Below are 24,502 nucleotides of genomic sequence, written 5' to 3'. Positions count from 1 at the left end.
CACCACACACCACACACACACACACCACACACCACACACACACACACACCCACCACACACAACACACACACACACACACACACACCACACACACCACACACCACACACACACACACACCGCACACACACCACACACCACACACACACACACACCACACACAACACACACACACACACACACACCGCACACACACCACACACCACACACACACACACACCACACACAACACACACACACACACACACCACACACACCACACACCACACACACACACACACCGCACACACACCACACACCACACACACACACACACCACACACACCACACACACCCACACCACACACACACACACATTACACACACCACACACACACACTACACACATACCACACACATACACACACCACACACACACACATACACACCACACACACATACACACACACCACACACACCACACACACCACACACACACACATACACACACACACCACACACCACACACACATACACACATACACACATATACACACACCACACCACACCACACATCACACACACACACCACACACACACACACCACACACACCACACACCACACACACCACACACCACACACCACACACCACACACACCACACCACACACACACACACCACACATCACACACCACACACACACACACCACACATCACACACCACACACCCACACCACACACACCACACACACCACACACCACACACACACCCACACCCACACCACACACACCCCACACCACACACACCACACACCACACACACCACACACTCTTTTCCAGATTTCTTAAGTGTTAGGTCATTTCCCCCCTGGCCAAATGGCTCATAAATCGTGCTGCCGGGACATGAAGCAGCCCCCTGCCAGGGCTGCGGGCGGCTGCCAGCTCGTAAAGCCGCGCGTCCCCCCGCCGGGCGGAGGCAATAAAGGGCCGGGAATTACCTGCTCGCAGCTGCGCGCCGCGGGACGTGGCAGCCGGCCTAATGGCTCCCCTGCCCGCCACCTTGTAAAGCTCCGCAGTTAACGCAGTCCCCTCGGCCCAGAGCGTTCTCTCCGGAGAGGCAGCTCCCCAAAGAGGAGCTGTCCCCAAACCCAGCCAAACCCAACCTCGCGCCAGAACTCAAATGTCCAAGTAAGAGGGAGGAGGCATCACTGGCCATCAGCATCTCCCACCGCATAGCTGGGGCTCTCCCCAAGGCTCACTGCCGCTGCCAGCTCCTGCCCTCCGCGCCACCACCAGGCCCGCTCAGCCAGTGCCCACGTGTGCCCTGCTCAGCTCTCTGCAGCCCCGCAGCACAGCCTGCCACAGCTGGACCAGGCAGACGGCTCTCCCGCCCACTGGCCACCCCCCACAGGGGCCTCAGGGACAGCTCGCTCTCCAGGGACTGACTATCCACTTTCCTGAGTCTCTGATGACCCTGTCCTGCAGCCCACAGGCACTCTGCCGGGGACAGGCCAGAAGCCCCCTCCTGGTCCCAGCACCGGACCTGCAGGCCATGGCCCTGCTGCGTCCTGCCCTGCCCTCTTGTTCCGACAGGGCCACCGGCCAGCCTGCTGTCTGAGGCTAGTCCTCCCACCTGCTGCCCCCCCCCCCCGCCCCCATGTTGGCCACCATGCACTTTGCTTGGCCCCACTCCACCGGGTCTTTTTGGCCTTTCTCTCTCTAATGGATCCCTCTCAGCAACTTACACTTCAGTTTTCCCATAAAATAATCCCAAACAAACCCTCTCCAGCGACCTTCTCTCTTTCCTGGCCCCCTTGCTGGCACAATTCTTGAAAGACGATCTCTACTTACTTTCTCCAGGCCCCACCTCCCACTCCCGATGTGCAACACCCCCCAGCCCCCAGCTCCTGTTGCCAGTGAGTTCACCCAGCGAGGGTAAGAGAACCAGCGATTGGGGCACACTTGCGCTGTAGAAAAACAATACAGCAGATCAGGAGATGGGACTAAGAAGGAGGTCAGACTTCTATTTTATTGTGTTTCTTAAATACATTTTTATTGAGTTCAGAGAGGAAGAGAGAGGGAAAGAGAGAGAAACATCAATGATGAGAGAGAGTCATTGATCGGCTGCCTCCTGCACATCCCCAGCTGGGGATCAAGCCCACAACCCAGGCCTGTGCCCTGACTGGGCATGGAACCATGACGTCCTGGTTCATTGGTCAGTGCTCCACCACTGAGCCACCCCGGCCGGTGAGGAGGTTATAATTTTAAATAGGATGATCAGGACATCAAAGGCCTGAAGGAGACAAGGTGTGACTCAAGTGTGTATTTGGGGAAGAACATTCCAGGCAGTGGGAACAGCCAGTGCAAAGCCCCTGGGGCAAGTGCTGGGAGAGTATGTGGGTCGGGAAGGAGGCCAGGCTGGATGTAGTGGGTGATGTGGGAGAAAAAATGAGGTCTGAGAGCCTTCGGGCCGCAGGTTTGGCTGAGTGCCACCTGAGCACGGGTCAGTGACTGGAGAACAGAGAATGACATGATCTGAAGGACGCGCCTGGAGAGTGAGGACAGGCTGTAGGAGATGGGGTCGGGTTTTGGGGGGTGGGGGATGAGGGGTGGGAGGTGGGGACCAGCAGGTAGACCAGTGAGGAGCTTGGGATGAGCTGGGGACACAGCAGCGGAGCGGGGTGCTGGTAAGCCCGCTGTCCCAGGAGCAGCGGCCTGGTCTGATCCTCACGGTGAAGGCTCCCCTGTGCAGCCCCCAGGCCAGGGGTCTCCCAGCCCCGCAGGCTTCCTGGGCGTGGACTCGGCTCAGCGCAGCCCAGGGTCCCGGGGCGTTTCGGTGGGAGAAGAAGTGCTTGTGGATCGTCTCTGAAACAGCCCAAAGGACTCCTGGCAAGTGGGTGTGGGCTGTGAGAAAGGCCAGGCCAGGGTGGCTGCAGGCCACCATCTAACTCCTCAGTGGCCCTTCTCTTGGTCTCACCGTGGTCAGTGCGCGGGTCCCATTGTCACCTCCTGGCTGCTCCTCCCGGGTGTGGAACTGGCACGCCCCTCTGCTGGTTCCTCTGCCTCTTGCCAGGCCGTCCACAGTCCAGGGCAGCCTCAGCTCCTGGATGGCCCTCGATTGCTGGTTTTTCTCAGACCCCTTTCCAGGCCCTCTCCTCTCTGAGGCCCCACTATGCCCAGATGACCCCTTCTCAGCTCCCTGCGTGCAGCTGGCTCACCAGCCACCTTCAGGGCCCCAGCTCTCCTCCAAGCTCCAGACCCACGAGCCCTAACGCCTCCCGGGCCGGTCTTCTTGGCTGTCTCAAAAACACACCGACTCAACACGTGCAAATCTGACCTCCCCCCACCCGCCCAGCCTCACGCTGTCCCCACCTGGCCACAGAGGCCCGCCCATCTCCCCATCTCGGAGTCAGGTGAGCAGGAGACCTGGACTCTCCCTAGCTCCTCCCGCCCTGCTCCTCAGGGAGCCCTTTGCTGAGAAGTCCTGCGGATTCCACCTGCTGAGCAGCTTGAAGGCAAACACTGCTGTCCACGCCCACCCCAGCCGCCCTGGTCACTCCTGTGCTCTCACGCTGGGCTGCTGGCTCTCGCGTGTCCATCCTGCAGCTGTACAGCCGTTTCCCAAGTGCAGCCCTGTCGGGCGTTGCCTCGAAAACCTCTCTGGTGCTTTCGGTGCTCTTAGAGGGGCCAGTGCTGCCCCGGGACAGGCCTGGCGCTGCTGCCTCCTTCCTGCAGGCCTCACTCGGGGGCCCGCCCTGCTAGCCATCCCACTCCCTGTCAGTTACTAACTGTGCCTGCCTCCCCCTTCCAGGCCTCCCTTGCTCATCTCTTTGCCCAGACACCTGTCACTGCCCTTGGCGACTCACCCCAGAGACCCACACTGTCGCCTCTTCCCCAGCCTTTCGGCTTGATCAGCGCTGCCTCTCCTGTGTTCTCAGCGCCGCCTGCTCTCCCTCCCGACCCCCGGCCTGCCGGTGCCTTCTGCGTGTGCGATGGTTTGGGTGATGCAGCCCCACACATGGCTGTGAGCCCTGCTTTGCTCACCGCCGTCTCCTCATGGTGAAGGGAGGGCCCCGGAAGCGGGCCCTCAGGGAATGGCGGCCTGGCCTGAGGGCAGCGCAGGCTGGTGGGTTACCTGCTTTACTAGAGGTCAGGCGGAGCCTATCGAATAAGGGCCGTGAGGGTGTCAGGCTCAAATAACGCAAACGCAGCTCCGAGCAGACACCACGCGTGGCAGATAGAATCCTGGGCCTCCCCCCCTCGCCTCGCCCAGCATTCTGCCCTGGCCTCGGCCTCGCTGTGGGCGAAGTGCACTTCCTTGTCCTTTAACTCTGGGTCTGGCCCTGTGACTTGCTCTGGCGCATTCAGTGGGATGAAAGGGACCGAATGCCAATGCGGAGTCTAGGCCTTCGGAGTTCCTGCAAATTCTCGTCCGTCCTCTCGAGTTTCTCCTCAGAGGAGTCTTCCCTGTGTCACTGCTGGTCCTCCTGCCTGGGCCACCCACTTGGGGCCACGCCTGGCACAGACCAGCCTGCCCACATCAGTGAGGATAAATGACCGTTGTTCTTAGCTCGTGACTTTGGGATGGTTTGCTCCCAGCCTTCTGAGGCACTAGGTCTCCTGCTCCACCCAATGCCATGAGCTCGGCGCAGAAAACACCGTCATGTTGGTTCTCCGGCCGCAGCGGCTGCGGCACGTCCCGCCTGGCTCTGGAAGGACGTGCCGGAACTTCAGAGCTGTCTGCTTTGCACGTGTTGTGTCTCAACCAGGCTTGACCTGTGATGTAGAACCTGTGATCGGTAGATGACAGACAGACATATAGATGTAGGTATATGGATATATGGAGAGGTGGAGGCAAATAGATGGATAGGTAATGATGGATATTGATAAGTAGATACAATTATAGAGAGCTAGAGAGAGCTAGAGAGCTTGATGATGCTGATATAAGCTGATGATAGATGCGAAACAGACAGACAGACAGGGATATAAATGGATCTGTCCCCGAGCTGCAGCCTTACCCACGTGTGGGGCAGGCCAGGCAAGCTGGGTCAGGACCAGAGGCCCCAGGGCAGGAGGCGAGGAAGGGGAGACGGGTGTAGAGCAGGGACAGCAAGGACAAACTAGAGCCCAAGAAGACAAAGGCTGTGTGGTTCCTGAGGCAGCTACCCCAGTGGTGTGAGTGCTTTTTGGAAGCTGAGTCCCTGGTCAGGGGACTGCAGAGACCCGCCTGGCCCAGGAGCGGGAGCCCGGAGGGTCCGGGAAGGTGAGCAGCAGCCGCGCAGGGCACCTGGGTGGCTGGCAGGTGGCAGGTCTCGGAGCAGGGCCAGGGCCAGGGAAAGCGATGCCTTCCTCTCCCACCTGCAGGGTGCGAGTGAGCATCCGGTTCGGGAGCGCCTCGGAGCACAGGGTGCCCGTGGCTCCCGCTGGACCCGGATGGGCGGCGGGCGGTGCTGTTTGTCTCGGTCACTGTCTGTGCTGCATAGTTTTGGGGACATGAATTTAAATACTCGTGTAATCACCACCATAAACAAAACATCCCCCTCCTTCAGAAAAACACCTTGGCACCACATCTCTGTAAGGCACATGTGTCAAACACAAGGCCCGCGGGCCAAATCCGTCCCGCCAGGCCTTGCAATGTGGCCCGCACCGCGCTGTCATCACTGCACTCCGCTGCGTTTCCATCACAATGACAGTTTATGACTGTTCAGTAAACCATTCGGCCCGCGATTTAGGCTGGATTTTAGATTTTGGCCCCTTCTCTGATTGAGTTCGACACCCCTACTGTAAGGGAACCATTCCCATCCCAAGCCTGACCACCGCCGTCTGTTCTGCATCATGGGGGGGGGGGGGGTTTGCTCTTTCAAGGTCTTATAACAGGAACCGCCGAATACGTAACGTTCGGTGACGCAGCACCACGCCCTCGGACCCACTCAGGTGTTTCCGTAGTTTCTACCCTTTCACTGTTGAGCAGTCCGTGCAAGAAAGGCCATGGCTGTCGTCCATTCATCCATCTGCCGTGGACGCTCAGTTGATCCAGCTTTTGATGGCTGTGTGTAGAGCTGCGGGCAACGCCGTGGCTAGGGTTTGGGTGAGCATGATTCTCATTTCTCTCGGGTAACACCTAAGGGTGGGACTGCTGAGCCACGTGGGAATCCGTGCTTAACTTTATAAGAAACGGCAAAGCTGCTGCTGGGGGGCCGTGCCGCTTCGCACTGGGCCAGCGGCGTGCGCTCCAGTCACTCGAAGCTGTGCCAGCACAGGGTAGTTTTAGTTCGCAGCCATTTAGCAGCTGTGTAACGGCACCCAGGGTAAAACTGCACCTATGTTTACACTGGCATTGCCCTAATGGTTACTGATGCCACTTACCATCTGTACTTCCTATCACCTGTCTCCCGCTCATTGTTGGATTGGATCATTTGTTTTCTGACTATTGAGTTTTAGGAGTGCTGTATTTATTCTGGATACCAGCCCTTTGTTAGATATGAAATGAGAACATAATTTCTCAAATCTGTGCCTTGTCTTTTCATTCTCTTAACAGCGCCTTTAGCAGAAAACACATTTTTCATTGTGATAAAGTCCCATTTCTCACTTTTTTCTTTTATGGGTTAGGTTTTTGATGTCATGAATAAGAACTCTGCCTAAACTCAGGTCACAAAAATTTTCTCCTGTGTTTTCTTCAAAAGTTTTGTGGTTGTATGGTTTATATTAGATCTATGGTGTGTTTTGAGGTAGGTAATCTTTGCTTTTTTTTAAAATACATATATATTTTACTGACTTCAGAGAGGGAGAGGGAGAGAGTTAGTAACATCAATGATGACAATCATCCACTGGTTGCCTCCTGCACACCCCCTACTGGGTATTGTGACCCAGGCATGTGCCCTTGACAAAAAGCAAACCTGGCACCCTTCCATCCACAGGCTGATGCTCTATCCACTGAACCACACAGGCTAGGGCAAGGTAGGTAATCTTTTGTATGAGGCCTGAGCTTTAGATGAAGGTTCTTTTGTTCTCTTCCAATGGTTCCCCAGTCATTCCAGCACCACTGGCAGAACAGACGATCCGTTCTCCATTGAGTTGCCTCTACACCTGTCAAACATCACCTGGTCCCGTTGTGCCGGCCTTTTCCTGGGCTATTTCAGAAGCTGGCAAGTCTTTTCTGTGGCGGGCAAAGCAGTACACATTTTAGGACCATGGGCCATATAGCCTCTGACTCATATCCTTTTTTTAAAAAGTGCTTTTAAAATGTAAAAACTGTTCAGAGCTCAGCATTATATGAAGATAGAGCGTGGCCCTGGCTGGACGGCCCGCTCGCTCTGTGCACTGGCCGGTCTGTCACCGGCGCCACCTGTCCCGCCTGCGGCTTCGCAGGAGGTGGTCAGGCCCGGTGGGTGCTCCGCCCACGCTCCTCCTGCACCAGTGCTCTCAGACCGTTTTCTCTCAGAGCTGTGGCCAGGCTTGCGTTTGTGTCCACCATCTCACTCTCCGTGTTGCCCCTGGGTGCTCGTTTGTTCCCGTCCCCCTTTCCTGCCTTCCTTCGGCTCACCTGAACTCTGTGTTAGGATTCCATTCCCACGTGTCTGCTCTGTGTTTGCCTCCCCTGCGGACAGTGCTGTGTCCTGACAGCCTCCGCTGACAATGACCGCGCTGAGCTCTCCTTGGGCTCCCGAGTCCACACTCCCGCCCCTCTCCCCGCAGAGAACGCCACGCCGCCCCAGGGCCCTTCACCCGCTCCCTCGGTCACCCGTGTCTATGGCATCTGCCTGCATCGGAGCATCCTGAGATGTTAAAGAACTCAGGAAGGAAGTCTTCTCTGTTCACCCAGCTAGGCGCCCTCCCTGCTGCCCTCCCTCCCTCCCGGCACTCCGAGCGTCCTGGTGATCTCCGCCCGCAGAAGGACCCGCTGCCAGGCTTCCTCGCCCTCCTTCACCTGGGAGGTGTTTGTGAGTGACCACTCTACCTTCCTCCCCGAGGGGCATGCTCCTGGCTCACACTTCCGGGCGGACAGTCCTTTCCTTCTCACATTTAAAAATATTCCACTTCCTCTGGTCTCCAAGGTTTCTCATGAGGCATCTCCAATCCCTTCAGGTGATCTCCCACTTATCTTCAAACCTCGGCCAGGTCTGACTCCCATCACAACTCTGCCAATTGGGCATGCCCCTTCCTGCCACCCTCCCGCCCACCACTCCTTTCTGTGCATGACATCACACACATCACACACATCACTCCACGCTGTAGTGATTCAGTCTCACGCTGGGCTCGCCCACTTGTTCTCTGTCATGTGCACCAGCTGAGAGAGAGAGAGAGAGCGAGAGAGCGAGCTGCAGCTCCACTTTTACCTGTGGCCTTGACCTTACAGAGCCAATTCCACTCGAACAAGCAAAGGTGTGACTGTTACAATCAGGTCTCGATGACCACGGTAGTTGTGCCCATGACACCCCGACTCACAGGGTCTCCACAGAATGGGCCGTGTGGACATATAAACTTGGAAAAGACTCTAGGTGTATGAGGTTACTGGCAATGCGCAGCGTTTGAGTGGGTGGTAGGCACACTGCAAAGGACTAACGGCAGGCTCTCGGCAGGTGAAGAGGGGGACGCCCTGGTTTGTAGTGTTTGCCGATTCCTGTGATGAAAACTCTCCATTGGGCCGACCAAGGCCAAGTAATGAAAGTGAAGTCTCTGACTTGGGGTTTGGGAAGAGGCGTAGGAACTGGCTTTGGCACATCACTGCTGACGGCACCAATGAATGGGGGGCCCCGTCTTCCCCCTTTGGGTGTAGAACCAACTAAGATACAGAACCAGGAGGCAGATGGCGGCTACAAGGTCAGGCTTACCAAAGCTGGAATTAGATCGGGCTGCTAGATGGAACTCTTGTTCAGATACCTGTCTCTAATTCTAGAAGCATGTGCTCCCCTCGCTGATGTGGGGCCCAGGCGTGTGACTTGCTTTCTGTCCCAAGCCGAGGCCTCCAGAGTTCCTGTGCTTTGCTCGTCCTGCTGTGCGTGTGTCGTCGCCATCAGAGGGGCCAGGAGAGGCGGCACTGATGAACGAGCTGCCTCAGCGCTCACAGGCAGGCCCCCTCGGCAGACTGAGATTCCTGAGCGAAACCAAGGACTTCTGGCTGCTGTGGTTTCCTTTCGGCGGCATTACTGGGCCTCAGTCAACTCATTCAGAAAATGGCAGGGAGGCTGTGAAACAGTCCTCAAACAGGTAGCAGAGATTTGCGACTGGGCAGTGAGGAGATTTAGAGAAGGTTAAAAAGGGGCAGGGAAGTGGTGGCCCTAAGATACCCTTATGTGGTGGGGAACGTTTGGTAGGAGCGCTGTGCATGGTGATCTGGGAGGAGGAAACGCTCCTGTGCATTTATGGACTTGGGCAGCGGTTCCAGGGAAGGCCTTGTGACCTTGAGCTTCCTCAAGCCATAAAGGACAAGAATGTTTCAAGTAAAAGACGAGTTCAGAAAGGAACCCGCCATTCACATGTAGAATCTAGGAAAGGAAGTTATTTCTCATCTAGTCCTCCAGCAGCTGGAAGATCTTCAGGTTAAGCCTAGGCCTGAGGTGCCCAGACCCAGTCCAGGCCGTGCCAGAGGCACGCAGCTCTGAGCAGAGAGTCAGGGATGTGCCCCTGGGCTGCAAGGTTCTTTGTCTGAGGGCCCTGGAAGGAGACAGGGCATCCTCTCAGTGATTACGGGGTGCCTCAGAACCCTCAGGGCGTGGCCCCACACAGCCCGAAGGCACCGCCCGCCACCAATGTAGAGAGGAACTGGCCCGAGTGACTGGAACCAGCCATGCAGAAGAGCCGCAGTGTCTGAGCGGCTGATGGGCGAGTGCATTGTGAGCGTGGAGTGCAGGGGACCGAGGCTTTACAATGGAAAGGACCTCGGGCTCCCAGCTTCCTTCAGGCAAGAAGAGGGAGAGTTTCTCCACCGAATAAGGGGACAGGCCTTCCGGTGCCCGCTTCCGGAGCGGCAAGGATGACTCCCAGTGGGGGCAGCGGTCGAGCACAGGGGACTGCGGATCGCCAGGGGCACACTTCGCCAGGGTAGAGGCACGGGCACTTCCGCCCGCAGGACTTGGGTGCTGGGAACAGTGGCTGTGATGGCAGTGACCCCAGCCCTGCCCACTGCATGCTGGGTGTGTGCACAGGGCAGGGTTAGCTTCTTTAGTTCCTAAGTCTCTGGGTCAGGAAGAGCCACGTCCAGCACGAACGCAGAGCCCAGGACTAGACCCCGACCCCGATGACTGGCTGGACAGACGGGGACCAACACACTTCGATGGGGAGGACGACGCGTTGTCGCTGAGAAATGCTCTCTCCCTCACGCCCATGGATGCGTGTCCTTCCTGACATCAGGGCGATGGGTCTGGCCCTATGACTTGGTTTGGCCAAAGGAAGGAGGTGAAACCGACAGTGTGCTGGTCTTCAAGGACCCACACTTTCTTGCTTCTGCTGTCGCCACAGGAAAGCAGTGCTCAAGCCGGTGTCCTGGTCCTGGGGGAGGACGAGAGCCACAGAGACAGACCCAGGCAGCCCGCAGAGCTGCCTGCCCGGCCCAGCCAGGACCGGCGCTTCGGCTGACCAGGCTCAGGAGCTAACACACGCGTCTTGCTCCCGAGGTGGAAGGCTTCGTGGACATCGTCAGGCAGCACGATGGCGGCCATCGTTCCCTGGTGGGTGGAGGGTGCGGACACTGAACAGCCACCTCGGGCTTCTTAAAGCGGCGGCTCACCCCGCCGCAGGCAGCACCGAGCAGCTAAGGTCCTCAGCAGAGCACAGCTGCTTCCAGAAACTCAACAGGAAGCAGAGGTGCCGAGCCTGGAGCTGGGCTGTGAAGGAGGCGGAGGAGAGGGCGGGCCGGGTGCGGGGTCCCCCTCCCGAGTGTGCAGGCAGCGGGGGAGCCCCGAGGAGGCGCGAGGCCAGGGTCCACTCTGGCTGTGTCTTTCCACCAGGAAACGGCTGCCGGGGAAGTGGGGCTCCCCTGACAGGGTGGACTGGGGACGCTCTGCGGAAAGGAAACGGGCTAGGTCCCACTTTCCTTGGTGTTTCCTACGTTCCTGTACCTGCGAACCTTCTTCAGGCCACATACCTCCCCCCCCACCCCCCAGCATGGCTCCGAGTTTAAACACCCTCCACGGCTCACGGCTTCTTCCCAGTGTGTCACCCAGTGCATTTCCTCAGGGAGAAGAGGGGCACCCAGGAGAGCCCTCCCCCGCAGCCCCGCAGCCCTCTTCCCTGCTGTCTCATCCCAGTCAGAGGTCACGCCAGGCCTCACGCCCCAGTCACTGGCCCCACTGGGTGGCTGTCTCTGCCAGTGGTTGGCTGATCTCTTACTAGACCTGGGCCTCCCCTTTGTCAAAGAAAAGAGCCACATGCTAACCTGACAAGCTCAGGGAAGGCCTGCGGGGCAGTCTTGCAAACCCAGAGACCTAAGATAACCACAAGAGATGGTTTGAAAATTAAATATCTAACAGGTTATAGTGGGTAGTCATGTCCCAGATATTTTACCTGACAAAGATCTACTTAGATCTTCTTTACTGAGCCTGTCTGCCTTCCTGCATCTGAAATAACATATCTGTGAGATGTCTGGGTAACTTGTAACTTCCTTTTTACCCTGTACCCCTCAGGGCACAGCAAATGGCCTCCAGACATTCTCTCATTGTTATTGTTATAAAGGTAATTGTCAACTGCTAATTACGTTAGAGTATCCTGTATCCATCTCTGTAAAAGAAGCTCATGTCCATCATTTCACCTTTCACCCTATCCTAGAGGTTTCCCCGCTTCGCTCTGTCCCACCTCCCTAATCTATCACCAATGAATTCCATGTAACTCACCTACATCCCTTTCCTTTGATTGAAATGTATAAATATAGAAAGGTAACCCGCCCTTCTCCAGAGCATTATCTCAATCCGTTGAAGTTCTGCTTCCCGGCATATGTCTACAGTTGGGCTCAAATAAACTCACAAAAATTCTTTACAAGTTTCAATGTTTTTTTTTTTGTTAACACCTTGTACCTGCCAGGGTCACCTCCCAGGGTGGAGCCCTGCTCAGGGCTGCTACCCACGGGCCCCTTTGCCCACAGCTGCTGCTGGTACCCTAGGCTCCAGCTTCCAGCCAGAGCACAGAGGGCCTCCCATTCTCCCCGCCCCACCCAGCTCCATGCCCTCTGCCTGCCCGTCAGGGAGGAGGCGCTGGGTGAGGAGCGTGGGGCTGCCCCTGGGGCTGGGGTGAATGGCTCTCCGAAAGTCAGTGCAGACATTCAGAGCAGCCAGATATTGACTGTAACATGCTAACCCACCCCCACCCCAGAGAGGCACACACACACAGCCAGCTAATGCACACGCATTAAATATTTCTGGGCAAATGTGAAATAGTCTATTCTGACACTGTTGAGAAAAAATACAGCCCAATTTCTGTCCAAACGCACCAAATTTACTGCCCAGGGCCTCATTAACTGTGTCAAGAAGGAAGCAGATAGACAAAATAAATTATGAAAAAATTACTTTTTTAATGTACAAAAAGACTTATTTACAAGTTGAGCATGTCATCTCAATTCATAGCAGGTAGAAAAAGCTAAAAATGTTGTGGAGATATAAACTGGGCGGGTGCCTCGCCTACAGTCTGTTCAGGGTGATGTCTTCTGTACAGACTCCATCCAGGGCGGGGAGCTGGGACAGCCCCTCAGGGAGGGAGTGATCCCCAGAGCCGGGCCCCGGGCCCTCCAGGGCTGGGATTTGGACGTGGCCTTTCCTCGGAGCCAGCAAAGCCCTGGGTGTTTTGGGACCAGAGGGCCAGGTAAGGTGTGGCCCTCTCCTGCCGGAAGCCAGGTCACAGTCAGTCTCAAGCTCCTTGTGCTGCAGTTGGTTTGGGCAAGGATGCCACGAACTCAACACGGGGAAGGTGGGGTGTGCTGGGGAGGGTGCACCACTCATCCCACAGCATGTCAGCATGTCTGCTGACACCAGCTCCTAATCCCACCGAACGGAGACCAGTGATGTCCCTGAGCCCCAGCAGCCAGCTCCTTCCCTCCTGTCCCACCAGACGCCATGCACATCATCGTCCTCCGGAACGGATGAGGACAGAGGAAGGGGGTCCAGAGGTGCCGGGCTGCTGGCGAGTGGGCAGCATGCCGGAGGCTGCCATCAGGGGCTGGCGGAGAGTGAGCGGGCAGTGCCCTGGGGAAACAGGTGGGTAAATGTGTGACTCCTCCTACCCCAGGCGCCCGAGGCTGGGCCCGTGCACGCTCACTCCCTAAAGGTCCATCCACACGTGGGCCCTCGGTCACCCCTGCCCGCAGCAGCTCCAGCGGCCCCAAGTATTTGGAAGTGCTCTTTTCAGGGAGGGCCACGTTTTACATGCGTGAACACTGTGAACACGCCTGGAGGGGCCCGCCGCTTCTGAGCACCCCCGAGCGTCACGGTGTGTTCTTTCCCTTTTCTGGCAACACCCCCGTCCTTTATCCATTCCACACACGTGGCTGTCCGCCAGGCGGCACCTGGCTCTGCCGGGCAGAGGTGCTGGCACTACCACCCTGAACCAGGATGTGCCCCGAGTCGCCTGGTAAACTCCCTTTCCTCCGTGACCAGGGACGTCGGAGGCCTCGTGACCAGCTTGGGGAAGGGCTCCAGGGGCCAGCAACTCCTTCGTGCAGGATCGGAATAGAAGCTCATCTTCCTGGCTCACAACATCCGGTACGGCTTTCCGATTGCAACCCAAACGTGGTGCCTCTGCCTTGTCCTCGTGTACTTGGGAAGCCCGGGCCGGGGACCCCTCTGACAGGGGCGAAGAAGCCGAGCAGAGTGGGCCTCTCCTCGCTAATACCACAGGCGGGAGCCTTCCCACTGAGGATTCCCAGTGTTCCAAAGGAACCCCCGAGAAGACCAGCCAGGATGCACGTGAACTCGCCTTAAAGCGCTGTGGCCTGACCAGCCACTGCCCCCTCCCCGCTGCAGGCCTAGGAATACTCATTCGGGAGAAGACAAAACGGACGACACCCACTCTGGAAACGATGCTCCTCGGCGTCCGCTCCGCACCGGGGCCGGCCTTAGGTCATCATGTTGAGGAACTTGCTTTCCTCGGCCAGGCTGGTGAGCATGGAGCTCATGTCCCCGACGGCCATGTTGCTGATGCCCATGGGGACGGAGGGCAGGGTCAGGGAGCTCCGGGGGGTGGTGAGGCGGGAGGAGCTCTGGGAGAGGCTGTGGAGGAGGCTGGGGCTCAGGGCGCCCGAGAGCAAGCTCGAGTGATCGCCGTCATCCATGATGGCGTCGAAATCGATCTGGGAGGCCTCCAGCAGCTGGGAGTCCACGGTGCTGGACACCTGGTTGACCCCTGGCGAGGACAAGGGCTGGGGCTGGAGACCCTCGGGGCAGGCCTGGGGCTGCGGCAGCTGGGGCCTCATGACCTGGCAGCCTCCGTGGTTCTCCAGGCCTCCGTTCTGTTCATACATGTGGATTTGGCCATAATAGTAGAGCATGTTGTGGTCCTGGGCTCCACCCGTGTCCTGTGGGGGCAGCTGAGGCGGTAAGGATGACATAGTGCCCATCGCTCCCTTGGGCACGGACTCTGCCATCTCCTGGTTGGCTGACACAGCAGCCAGGGCATGGCCGGCGGCCCGGGCGTAGGCCAGCTGCTGCCCTGCACGTACCCCCCGGTGGCGGCCAGCAGGGCCAGGCTCAGGAGGTGGCCGGGGTTGCACTGGGCCGAAGCCGGGCCCAGCCAGCCCCGCTGCAGCCTGCTGCAGCTCCAGGAAGCCAGGCTGGTGGGAAGGCAGAAGGCTGGGGCCCTGGTGGTAGCCCTCCTGGCTCATGGGGGCTGCCAGGTGATGGCTCTGTGGGTAGCTCTGGGCTGCATGAAGTGGTGCCATCCCGGCCAGGGTGGCATTGGGGGCCCCGAGTTCCCTGCGTCTACTACCCATCATGGAGGGGTCAGGAACAACTTCCATCTGCTGGGGGAGCCCCAGGTGACCGGGCTTGGCTACCAGGCTGCTGCAGGATGTGGGGAATGGATTCAGGGCTCCGCCCACGGTGCCGGCGCTCAGCTGGGGGTGGCCTTGGTCGTAGCTGGCATGGGGGCTCGCGGTGGTGGTCATGCTGGCACACTGGCCCCCGGCCCCTGCCTGCCGAAGCCGCTGCATGTGATTTGCCCTGGGCCCGGAGGGGGCTCCGCCGCAGGCCGGAAGGAGTGGCCGTGCGCTGCCCAGACCCCGCGGGCTCGGTGGCAGGCCCTGTGCGCCGTAGCCCGGGTACTGGCCGAAGGCCGGCTTCTGCTGTGCCACCGCCAGGTTGCCCTGCAGAACGGGTGGAGGCTTCCCCGGGCTGCTCAGGGCATCCATGGTGCCAGAGCTCACCTCATTCCACTGCACGGGCATGCTGCTTTTGCTCGGGCCGGAGGGGGCACCATAGCCCTGCTGGCAGCCTCCCAGCCCAGGGGCGGAGGGGCCCATGTTGGAGTCCGCAGCCACCACCCTGCGCTGGCCGTGCAGCCCCGGGCTGGGCAGTTTGGGGTGTTCGGAGAAGCAGGAGCTCTCGGGGGGATATGCCTGCGGGGTGCCGTCACCCAGGGTGCCCGCGTGGGCCTTGATGTACTGCACCACGTCGTCGGGCAGCACCAGGTCATCCTCGGGCAGCAGGAGGGGGTCCTCAGGCCCTGCCCCGTCCGCCCCCACCGCCATGGCCTCCATCACCACGTTCTCGCTGATGCTGGGTGGCCGGGGGGAGTAGGTGCCGTGGGCGAGGCCGCCCTCGGCGCCGGCGGGCGCCTGCGGGTGGCGGCCGCGCCTGTCGGCGGCGCAGGGCGGCAGCGGGCCCGGGTTCACGTCGTGGGCGCTGAGGAAGCGCTGCACCCGGGGCGGAGCGGGGGCGTCGGGCCGCCGCACGGGGTCGCTGGCCCGCCGCGCCCCGCCCCCGCACGCCTCGTGGGGGAAGGCGGGGGCAGGCCCCGCGTGGCCGTAGGCCGGCCCGCCGCTGCCTCGCCGGGGCCCCAGCACGCGCTGCGACGCGTCCAGCAGAGCCAGCCGGGCCCGCAGGCCCCCGCGCTCCAGGCCGGGCAGCGGCGTGGGGGGCGGCCCGCCCGTGGCCGCCGCGTACCGGGCCCGCAGGCTGTACTGCTGCGCGGGCGTCAGGCTGAGCGGCCCCGCGCCCGCCCCGCCCTGGCTGGCCTCGCTGGAGCGCCGGGAGGCGTCCGTGGAGATGGGGTCGTAGGAGTCCGCGGAGCTGGCCTGGGGCGGGCGGCCGGCGCCCAGGCCCGAGGCCTCGCTGGAGCGCCGGCTGGAGAAGTAGGGGGAGATGCCGGAGGAGCGGCGGCTCACGGTGTAGGCCGAGCTGACGGTGCTGGCCGAGCTGTCGCGGCGCTCCTGCAGGTGGCCCAGCACCGTCCCCTCGCCGGCGGACAGCTCCGACAGCCGCGGGTTGGGCAGCAGCCCCAGGGGCCTGCCGCCCCCACCGCAGCCGAAGTTTTCCAGGATGGAGCCTGTGGGGAAGGAGAGAGGTCGGCGCGGGGTCAGCAAGGGGCGGGGAGACCAGGCAGAGGTTGCAGCCCGGAGCCTAGGACAGGCACTAAGCCCGGGATTTCTGATGGAAGCCATAAGGAGCAGTAGGTGGGTGACCGTGGCCTCATTGTGGAGGGTGGCAGCAGAGTCAGGGCTGGATGCCACGTGGCTCTCCCAGTGCCTGGCCGGCCCTGAGCCCCATCAAGCTGGTGCTCTGCATTCCCAGCTGTGGACGGTGACCTCGCGTGGACTGAGCGATGGAGAAGATCCCGGGAGGCCTGGCCATCACCCTTGGGCGGGGGCGGTGGGGGGGCTGCCAGTCAGCTCCTGGGACAGGCTTACTGAGCAGGCTGCCTGGGAGGGCCGAGACCCAGGCCCACGGGAGGAGGAGAGGCAGCGAGGTGGCAGGGAGAAGTGAGCGGTGCCAGGCCCGACGGCTTTGCAGACCTCACGGGGAGCTCCGGGCCTCACACAGCCCTCACACTCTGGCAATGTCAGCCCCTGGGTGGAGGCATCTGGGAAGGGTGACCTTGGTAAGTCAGCTGTCAGTGACCAGGCGATCTCTTAGGAAGCGGAGAGGTGAAGCTGTCTGCTGGCAGTTCCCTCAGCAGCCGAGTCAACAAGCCCCCCTTAGGGAAGAGCTGGTGGTGCATCCTCCCACGTTCACATCCCCAGCCCAGCCCTGGGTCCACTGGCCGTCAGTCCCCGAGGGAGCTGGAGGGTAGGTGCCCGCGCTGGAGCCCTGCCTGGCACAGGGGCAGCGCCCGAGAAGTGCTTGGTGAAACCGCCTTCCTTCTCAAAGCTAGGCCAACACCTTCTGAGGCTGAACACAGGGCTCCTCCTCCAGGAAGTCCTCCCTGCCGGTCCCTGGGACAGGCTCTCTCTCCCCACACAGCTCTGCCTCCGTGCTGCTGGGCCATTCTGCGGGTGACGGTGCACCTCATGGCATGGCCTTCAACTGAGCGCTCCTTCTGACCACAGGGAGGGGACTATCGCTCCCGCCCACGGCCTCTGCCACGGTGCCCACAGCAGAGGCCTGGTAAGTGGCCGAATGAGGAGGATGTGAGCGGGGTGTGTGCCTGTTTTTAGGGGTTGTCGGGTGCAACATGGTGTAGGTGAGAGCCTGGGTGTGGCAGCCACTCAGCCTGGCTGTCTCAGCTCTGCCATTGGTTTAAGTGAGGCCCTTTCATCTCGCTGAGCCTCAGTTTCCTGGTCTGTGCAATGGGCTGGTAAGAGCCATCCTACTGCGGCCAGTGAGAGGGCACATAGCGCTTGATGGGCATGAACCTGGTGGGTGCTACCCCAGGCTCTATCCCCCATTCCCTCCCCCCAAACCCACGCCAGGACCTCCACTCACCGCTTCCCGGGAGGGGAGGCAGCTTGGGGGTCCGGGGGTGTGGAGCTGGCCCGGCCCACGAGCAGGAATCTTTAAGCGACTTGAGCTTCTCCTTCTTGAGCTGCTCTAGCCGGTGCATGGCGGTCATGTGCTGGCGCAGCTGCAGGCCGCCGGCGGACGGGGCGGCCAGGGCCGAGGTGTCGGGCCCCGGGGGCGTGTCATCCAGCGCCGTCAGGTCTCCCAGGCTTCCGGGCCCCGTGCCTGGCATGTCCACGCCGCTGTCGTTGTTGGGGGCACTGCCCAAGGGAGAGGGCTCACTGCTGCAGGATGACTGGGCCCCTGGGCTGGCCTGACACAGCTGCGGAGGACGTGGGCGGTCAGACTCGGAGGTGTGAGGACCGCCTGGCCCCGCGCCCACGGCCGCACCCACAATGCACCCTGCACACCCCAGGGCGGGAAGAAAGCTGCCCTGAGAGGACCGTTCGAATAATCTCTTCTCTCAGTCTTGGCCTCCCCAACCACAGGATGGACCTGAACGGCCTTCAGGACGAGCTGGTGGGTGGAAGGGAGTCATAGGCATGGAGAGGACACCAGTAACTGTCGGCCCCCTGCCCCCTCCCTGTGCTCGGCCCACCCCCTCTCGGAGCTGGTAGTTGGCAACAGGTAGCTGTGGCCACAGAAGCTGCCGCAGCTGCATGAGGTGGACATGAACGGTTCTGAGCATTCACAACCGTGATGTACACCATGAGGCAGGGGACAAGGAAAGCTGCTGACGCCCTCTCAGCAGCCCCGGGTGCGTGGTAGGCAGGGAAAGGGCAGGCGGGAGGGGAACTGTCAAAGTGCCATCACACCAGCCCTGGCTCTGGGTCGGGGCAGAGGGGCTGGGAGCTCGTGCCCATGACAATGCAGAACCCGCGGAACCCGGACCCCGGCCCCAGGGAGGCTGCGCTGGAGGAGCTCCTCTGGGCTCACTGCCAGGCTGACTGCTCCCAAATGCCAGACTCTTCTTTGGGAAGCTGCAAAGCTCCATCCTGTCCAGGCACCATGTTCCTCACCTCACTCAGCACCTTCTGAGGTCAGTCCTGTCCGCTGCAGCCCTAACCCACACCTCTGCTCTGCCCGTCCCTCCTGCGGGAGAGGTCTGCACTGCTTGCTCCTGGGCCTGGCAGCTTGACTCCTGCTGCCAGCCTTGCCTGTCCCAATGGTCCTACCTGCCGCCAACCTATCCGAACCCACCTTCCCCTGGACGGGACCCCAGCCACCCTCACTCATGCCAGCCCGCCCACCCCTCCCCTTCTCGCTCACCTCAGTAACGTCTATCCTTGGGGGAGGTACAGTCGGGGGAAAGAGGTGGAGACAAAGAACAGGTAGTTAGAACAAAAGGAGCGGAGGCCAGAGGGGTGAGGATGCAGACAGGACAGAGGGCAGGAGCCCGAGGCGGCTCTGGTGCTGGTGAGAAGGCAGACCCGGGGCCACACCGCCCCTGCAGACTGGCCACGTGGGGCAGGCGTTCCTGTTGCCCACAGCCTGCCAGTACCACGGGACCTGCCACAGAGCTCCTGTGAGGCCCACGGTGGTGAAGGGAGGACAGTGGAGCAGGAGAGAGGAGGCACAACGTGGGGTGCTCAGAGAGGGGGCCTGGGAGGGCCCACAGCTGCAGGGGCCTTGGACCCCGGGCGGTGCTCTGGATGGGCCTGGCCTGCGGGGCGGGGCTCCTGGGGGACGGGGCCTCCACTGCCCCGCTCTGCTTACCCCGGAGCTCTCGGTCTTGATGGCCCTGATGTGCAGGCAGTCCTCCGCGGACTGGCCGGCGCTGCTGGCCTCGGCGCTCTCCTCCGCGCGCCGGCCGCCAGGCTCGGGGCCGGCCTCGGGGTCCCCGTTCTCCTTGAGCAGCAGGGCGCGGAGGTGCACGTCGTTGCGCTGCTTCTTGGTGACGTGGGCGTCGGGGCCGTGCACGGTTTTCACGTGCTTCCGCAGAGAGCTGGGGTCCGTGTAGCGCTTGGTGCAGCCCGGGATCTTGCAGATGTAGGGTTTCTGGGAGAGAAGCGGGCGGCGTGACGGACGGGCACTCGGAAGGGGCCCTCCCCTCTGGAAGCCATGCCACCTCCTTCGGCAGGGACTGGCTGCCACCCCGGGAGGCGTGCCACCTGTGAGCAGCCAGGCCACTGGGATGGGAGGGCCTGCCCTGCCCCTGTGCGCACCGTTTCCAGCAGGTGAGCCTGTGGCCCAGGGAGCCCGCCGCCAGCTGGGGGCAGAGATCAGAGGCTGGAGGGAGGGGACAGGGCCTCGTGACCATTGCACCGCCCCGGCCAGGGCTTGGGGGCTTCTGACATCAGCAGGGAGGGTGACCCTTTCCTGTGCCTGTGAGGCAGCACCAGACCCAGGCTCTCTGAGGGAGTCGGCTCAGAGCCAGAGGAGCTGGCCCAGGAATGGGATGAAAACCTAGGGTTTCTTTCTTTTTTTTTTTTTTTAAATATATTTTATTGATTTTTCAGAGAGGAAGAGAGAGGGATAGAGAGTTAGAAACATCGGTGAGAGAGAATCATTGATTAGCTGCCTCTTTTTTAAAAAAAATATATTTTATTGATTTTACACAGAGAGGAATTGAGAGGGACAGAGAGTTAGAAACATCGATGAGAGAGAATCATCGATCAGCTGCCTCTTGCACACCCCCTACTGGGGATGTGCCCGCAACCAAGGTACATGCCCTTGACTGGAATCAAACCCAGGACCTTTCAGTCCACAGGCCGACGCTCTATCCACTGAGCCAAACCGGTCCCGGCAAAACCTAGGGTTTCTGAACCTCAGTTCTGTGCTCATATATATGCATGCTCTACACCCACATACATACATGCACATTTATATGCGCACACACATGTCTACATGCAGGCACACAGTCAGTGCATGGACACACATATTCATGCATGAGTACACATGCTTACAAACACATCTACATGCACATCTACATATAAAGCATACCCACATGTGTACATGCTTACAAATTCACAACAGCCGCATGTAATGCATACACATGTACAACCACACCTAATACATACCAATATTCACACACACATATACACAGGCACACAGTCACACACAGGCACACACCTCTCTTCCAGGCCAGCTCATCTGTAGAGACTGAGGGGTTCAGATACTCCTGGGAAGACTTCTAACTTCTTACAAGCATTGGAGCAAGTCCCTTTGGGTTCAAAATGTACAATATCTAAGCCCTAGCTGGTTTGGCTCAGTGGATAGAGCGTTGGCCAGTAGACTGAAGAGTCCCAAATTCAATTCCCGGTCAGGGCACATGCTCGGGTTGTGGGCTCCACCCCCAGTAGGGGTTGTGCAAGAAGCAACCAATCAATAATTCTCTGTTTCTATCTCTTTCCCTCTCCCTTCCTCTCTAAAGTCAATAAAAGTATATATTTCTAAAATGTATCTAAGCCTTTAGAAATGTTCTTTCCGGAGTCTCCCTGACTGACAGCACTGACCGGCCGGGCAGGGCCTGGGAGGTAGGCAGAGCGGACCCCATGGGCCCCCGCCACTTTCCTCCCCGGCTCTCAGCCCCGCCAGGGAGAGGCCAAGGCTGCCCTGTGCCCCTCACAGGCCCAGCGGGACTGGCAGCTCAGGCGGGTAGACCTGTCCTCACCAGCTGCGCGGCCCTGTGTGCTGAGCTGACAGGTCAGTGGGGAGAGGGCCCTGACGTGTGCCTGTGGGGCCTGGGGGCGGGCGTACCTCATTGGAGTGGGTGCGGTTCTGGTGCTTGGCGCGGTCCGAGGCGTTGGAGAAGGCCTTGTTGCAGCCCTCGTGCTCGCACACGTACGGCTTCTCCCCGGTGTGGGAGCGCAGGTGCGTCTTCAGGTTCTCCAGGCGCGAGTAGGCCTTGGAGCAGCCCTCGAACTGGGAAGAGGCGGGTTGGTCAGCGAGGACGCCCTGGACCCAGCGCGGGGCCTTGGGCCAGACACGCCCCTGCCCAGCCCTGTCTGCTCCGCCCGCAGCGCCGCCAGGAGCTGAACTTAGCAGCATCACTTCCCTTCCTGATTAGAACATGGACACCTGGCATTTCTGGAAAACTTAATCGGAACTGAAACGTACAGAGGGATGACAGCCGCTGCCCGCCAGGGACCACCCGCTAACCCCCCAACGCCTCATTCTGCTGGTGATGTAGTTCATCTCCATACATTCTTTTTAAAACCAAAATTGGGAATGTAGCATTATTTAGTTATGTTTTCTGCTTGTTAAAATCAACAGCACATTGTGAGCCCATCAGTAAAAACTCTTCCAAATGTTATTTTTAACTGTTTCCCAATGCCCTCCCTGATTGGAACGGTTCTGGGCATCAAATGTGCTGAGAATAAAATGCAGAGTCCTCGTGGCCTCGCCCTCGCTCTGGCCACCACGATCTCCTCAGGTCCTTGAGCCACGAGCTTCTTCTGGGCTGGGCCCTGGCACACCCTCTCCCTGGACAGGCTCACTGCCTCTCAGTCTAGTAGGTCCTCCCCTCCAAGAGCACATCTCTGATATTCTTCATCGTGATCACGGCCCTCCCCCTCTAAGCTCCTGGACACAATTTAACATGATCCCAATCGCCCTGTGACCGGCCTTTCCACTAGGGTACAAGCTCCACGGGGGCAGTTTCCTTTCAGGTCCTGTTCGTTTCTGTGTCCCTAGTACATAGTACAAGGCGAAAGGAACACCTTCGGGATGGAAGGAAGGAAGGAAGGAAGGAAGGAAGGAAGGAAGGAAGGAAGGAAGGAAGGAGGGAAGGAGGGAGGGAACGAGGCGGTAGGGAGGGTGGGGGACCAGGAGTGTATACTTAGGATCCTGCAGCTGCATCCAATGCACCTGTGAAAACTGACCTCAGAATGACAGGGAAACCGGCAGGCACTGTCTCATTCCCCACACCCCCCAACCTGCCTCCTAAACCCCTTTATCTCTGGCTGTCTGAGCACACGTGGGCCCAAAGGCCTTTGATCTGTTTCCGCCACTCGTGGCTCGTGTCGGACGACTATGGCTGAGAAAATAACTTCCCACAAAGGACCCAGAAGAGCCAAGACAGCCTTACAAAGGGAGGGCTCATGTGGAGGATTGACACTTCCAATTTCAAAACTTGCTGTAAAACTACGAGGATCCGACTGAGTGGTACTGGCCTAGGACTCAGAGGTCAATGGAGTGGAAGTGCGAGTTCAGACATGGGCTCCCACGTGCAGGGCCATCTGATTGTCAGCAAGGGGGAAGGCCGGCTGAGGAGGAAGAGCAGCCTCTTCAGCAAATGGGTTTGGGACAACTGCAGAGGGAATGGCGTTGGACTGTCCCCTCACACTACAAAAGGGGACTCAAAATGGAAGAGCTGCTCTATAAAACCTTACACAGGCTGGGGCAGAGGAGGTCATTGAAACTGAAAGCTTTGTGCTTTAAAGGAAACTATCAAGAAAATGAAAAAAACCCACAGGATGGGAGAAAATATTTGCTAACCAGTAAGGTCTAGGAGAACTACTTCAATCCAGCAATAAAAAGACAAATAATTTACAAGTGGGCAAAATATTTGAGTAGACATTTCTTCAAAAAAATATATATATTAAGAGGCCAGTAAGCACACAAGCAGACAATCAATTTCATCAGTCATTAGGGAAACACGAATCTAAACCACAATGGCATGCTACTGCAGTGCACTGTGATGGCGGGATCGGCAGACGGGTAACGCACGCTGGCAAGGACGCTGCCGGTGGGAAGGTAAGTAGTGCAGCCGCCTCTTGGAAACCAGACTGGCTGGTCGGAAAAAAGTGAGACGTAAGAGCTTCCATCTGACCCAGCAATTCAGCTCTAGCAGGTACACCAGAGAACCGAAAACAGGCCCACAGAAACCTGTACAGATTAGCTCACTGCAGCATGTTCATAATAGCCACAGAGTGAAAACATCCATCAACTGAGGAGTGGACTAGAAAACTAGGACCTGTCCGTACAATGAAATGCCGTTTAGCTCCGATGTGAAGAAATGATGTGTGGATACGCGCTGCACCACGGAGGAGCCTTAAGAACAGGCGAAGTCAGTAGTCGGCAAACTCATTAGTCAACAGAACCAAATATCGACAGTACAACGACTGAAATTTCTTTTGAGAGCCAAATTTTTTAAACTTAAACTTCCTCTAACACCACTTTTTCAAAACAGACTTGCCCCGGCCATGGTATTTTGTGGAAGAGCCACACTCAAGGGGCCAAAGAGCTGCATGTGGCTTGCGAGCCGCAGCTTGCCGACCACGGGACTAAGTGAACAGGCCGGGCACAGGGGCTCACATTGTGCGATTTCATTCCTATTGACCGGAACAGGCACGCTCAGGGGTCGAAGCAGATCAGTGGCTCTCAGGGAATGTGGGGTGGGGGCGGGGGAGAGCAGGAAGTGACTGCTAACAGGTCTGTGGCTCTGACGGGTAATGAGAATGTTCTGGAATTGGCTAGTAACTCACAACTTGTGAATATTCTAAAAAAAAAAAAAATCACTGAAATTGTACCTTGTTAAACAATGATAGACTTCATAGTATGTGAATCTTATTTCCATGAAAAACTTGCGAACAAAGGTAACGTATTTCACTGAGTCCTGGACAGCACCGATTTTAAGACCGCGTGGGTTCAGAGGCAGGAACGTGGGAATAGGTGTGCATCCTGGACTCCGTGGAACAGGGCAGTTCACGAAGGGGCACTGCCACA

General features: G+C 58.9%; 1 protein-coding gene across 1 annotated transcript in view; it reads right to left on the bottom strand.

The window, feature by feature from the left end:
- Nucleotides 1–12,460: 12,460 nt before the first annotated feature.
- GLI2 (GLI family zinc finger 2) overlaps nucleotides 12,461–24,502 on the bottom strand; it is a 207,363-nt gene continuing 195,321 nt past the window's right edge. Inside the window, exons 11-14 of the mRNA XM_045575414.1 lie at nucleotides 21,533–21,697; nucleotides 19,550–19,831; nucleotides 17,819–18,155; nucleotides 12,461–16,442 (exon numbers count right to left, since the gene is read on the bottom strand). Of these exons, the coding sequence (XP_045431370.1) occupies nucleotides 14,017–16,442; nucleotides 17,819–18,155; nucleotides 19,550–19,831; nucleotides 21,533–21,697 (3,210 nt within the window). The 3' untranslated portion in view covers nucleotides 12,461–14,016. The remainder of the gene's footprint in view (nucleotides 16,443–17,818; nucleotides 18,156–19,549; nucleotides 19,832–21,532; nucleotides 21,698–24,502) is intronic.

This window comes from Pipistrellus kuhlii, unplaced genomic scaffold (genome assembly GCF_014108245.1).
Source record: "Pipistrellus kuhlii isolate mPipKuh1 unplaced genomic scaffold, mPipKuh1.p scaffold_m20_p_7, whole genome shotgun sequence".
Lineage (NCBI taxonomy): Eukaryota > Metazoa > Chordata > Mammalia > Chiroptera > Vespertilionidae > Pipistrellus > Pipistrellus kuhlii.
The sequence above is the reverse complement of the archived record's forward strand: the minus strand, read 5'-3'. Positions and strand labels throughout refer to the sequence as shown.